At 60.8% G+C, this 1217-nt stretch overlaps 1 protein-coding gene across 1 annotated transcript; it reads right to left on the reverse strand.

Moving 5' to 3' along the window:
- Positions 1–14: 14 nt before the first annotated feature.
- On the reverse strand, positions 15–756 carry HTATIP2 (HIV-1 Tat interactive protein 2, 30kDa; the record flags this gene model as incomplete). Its single annotated transcript, XM_010154520.1, has 2 exons — positions 15–240; positions 695–756. Coding segments are annotated over 2 exons (288 nt in total), but the record flags the coding sequence as incomplete, so codon positions are not given.
- Positions 757–1217: the final 461 nt, after the last annotated feature.

Raw genomic sequence — 1217 nt, forward strand, 5'->3', positions numbered from 1 at the left:
CCATTCCTTTGGCTCTACGTGCTCTGCTGTGGCACTGCCTTTCCCAGATCGTGAATGGCCTCGTTCTCCAGCACTTCCACCTTCTCCTTGCCTGGCTGCAGCACGCTGGCCACCATAGCCCTGGCCACCATCTCCACAGGCACGGAGTAAGCGGTGGGGAAGACCTGAGCCACAACACCCAGGAACTTCTGGACCATCCACTCCATGGGGCGAGACTCCTGCCGCTTGCACAGCAGCACCCTGCGGAGTGAAGAGGCGAGGTGGGTCAGCCTGAGACCATCCCCCTTATGTGACGGAGCTAAGCCCCGGGACACTGAACTCCTTTCCCTGCAGTGCTGCCAAAATCAGGATGTCAGCTGTCCTGAGGCATGGTACAGCTAAAGGGATGCAGGTGCGTATCCCCCACGTGTGAGGTCAAGGTGTGTGCGGAGGTAAGCTGTGACCCATGTCCCCCACCCCTGCTTTCAACCCAAACCTCTTGTGTAGCACTGATGGGGACTGGCTGTGGGAAGTGCTGTGCTTGCTCCTTGCAGCACCGGGGAGCAGCGTGCCTGTCCACGAGCTGCATTTGCAGCTGGTGGCTTTCTCCACTTCCCTCCCCAGCCTTCCCCTTCCCCATCCTTTGTCACCCAGCCCCCTACCATCGCAACCTTCCACCCGAGTCCTGTGCCCTCCCTCCTGCACCGCTACTCACGCCGGCCGGAGAATGGTACAGCGATCAAAACCAACGGCCTGGACCAGGTTCTCCACTTCTCCCTGTCAGAGCAGGATGAAAGGAGACAGGGATGACTGCAAGCCCTCTCCCTGCCGCCCCGTGAACTGGGAGGAGAGAGGGGCCGAGCCGTGGGCAGGACGGCACTAATGCCAACGCAAACGGGCAGTGAGCGACATTCCGAGGAAAAGGCAGCGTGGGCGAGTGTCCAGGGTGGACACGCTGACTGTTAGTCAGCAGCGCACCCTTGCAACCATCATGCTAACTGCAGCTGGACATTCCCGAGACAGATAGCCTCCGGACAGTGTCCAGCCTGGGTGTGCTGGCACAGGACACTGGCAGACAGCAGTGAGTCCCGCAGATCCTGGGGGCTGCAGCACACAACATGCAGGGAAAAAGGCTCTTGTGATGGGTACGGTCCCACCTGGGGTGGTTCACATCTCACCTGGACACAGCCCTGAGCCTCCCCATCCCAGCCCGGGGTTAAGAGGCTGGGGTCAGGCTG

Source organism: Eurypyga helias, unplaced genomic scaffold (assembly GCF_000690775.1).
Source record: "Eurypyga helias isolate BGI_N326 unplaced genomic scaffold, ASM69077v1 scaffold22276, whole genome shotgun sequence".
In the NCBI taxonomy this organism is placed as follows: Eukaryota; Metazoa; Chordata; class Aves; order Eurypygiformes; family Eurypygidae; genus Eurypyga; species Eurypyga helias.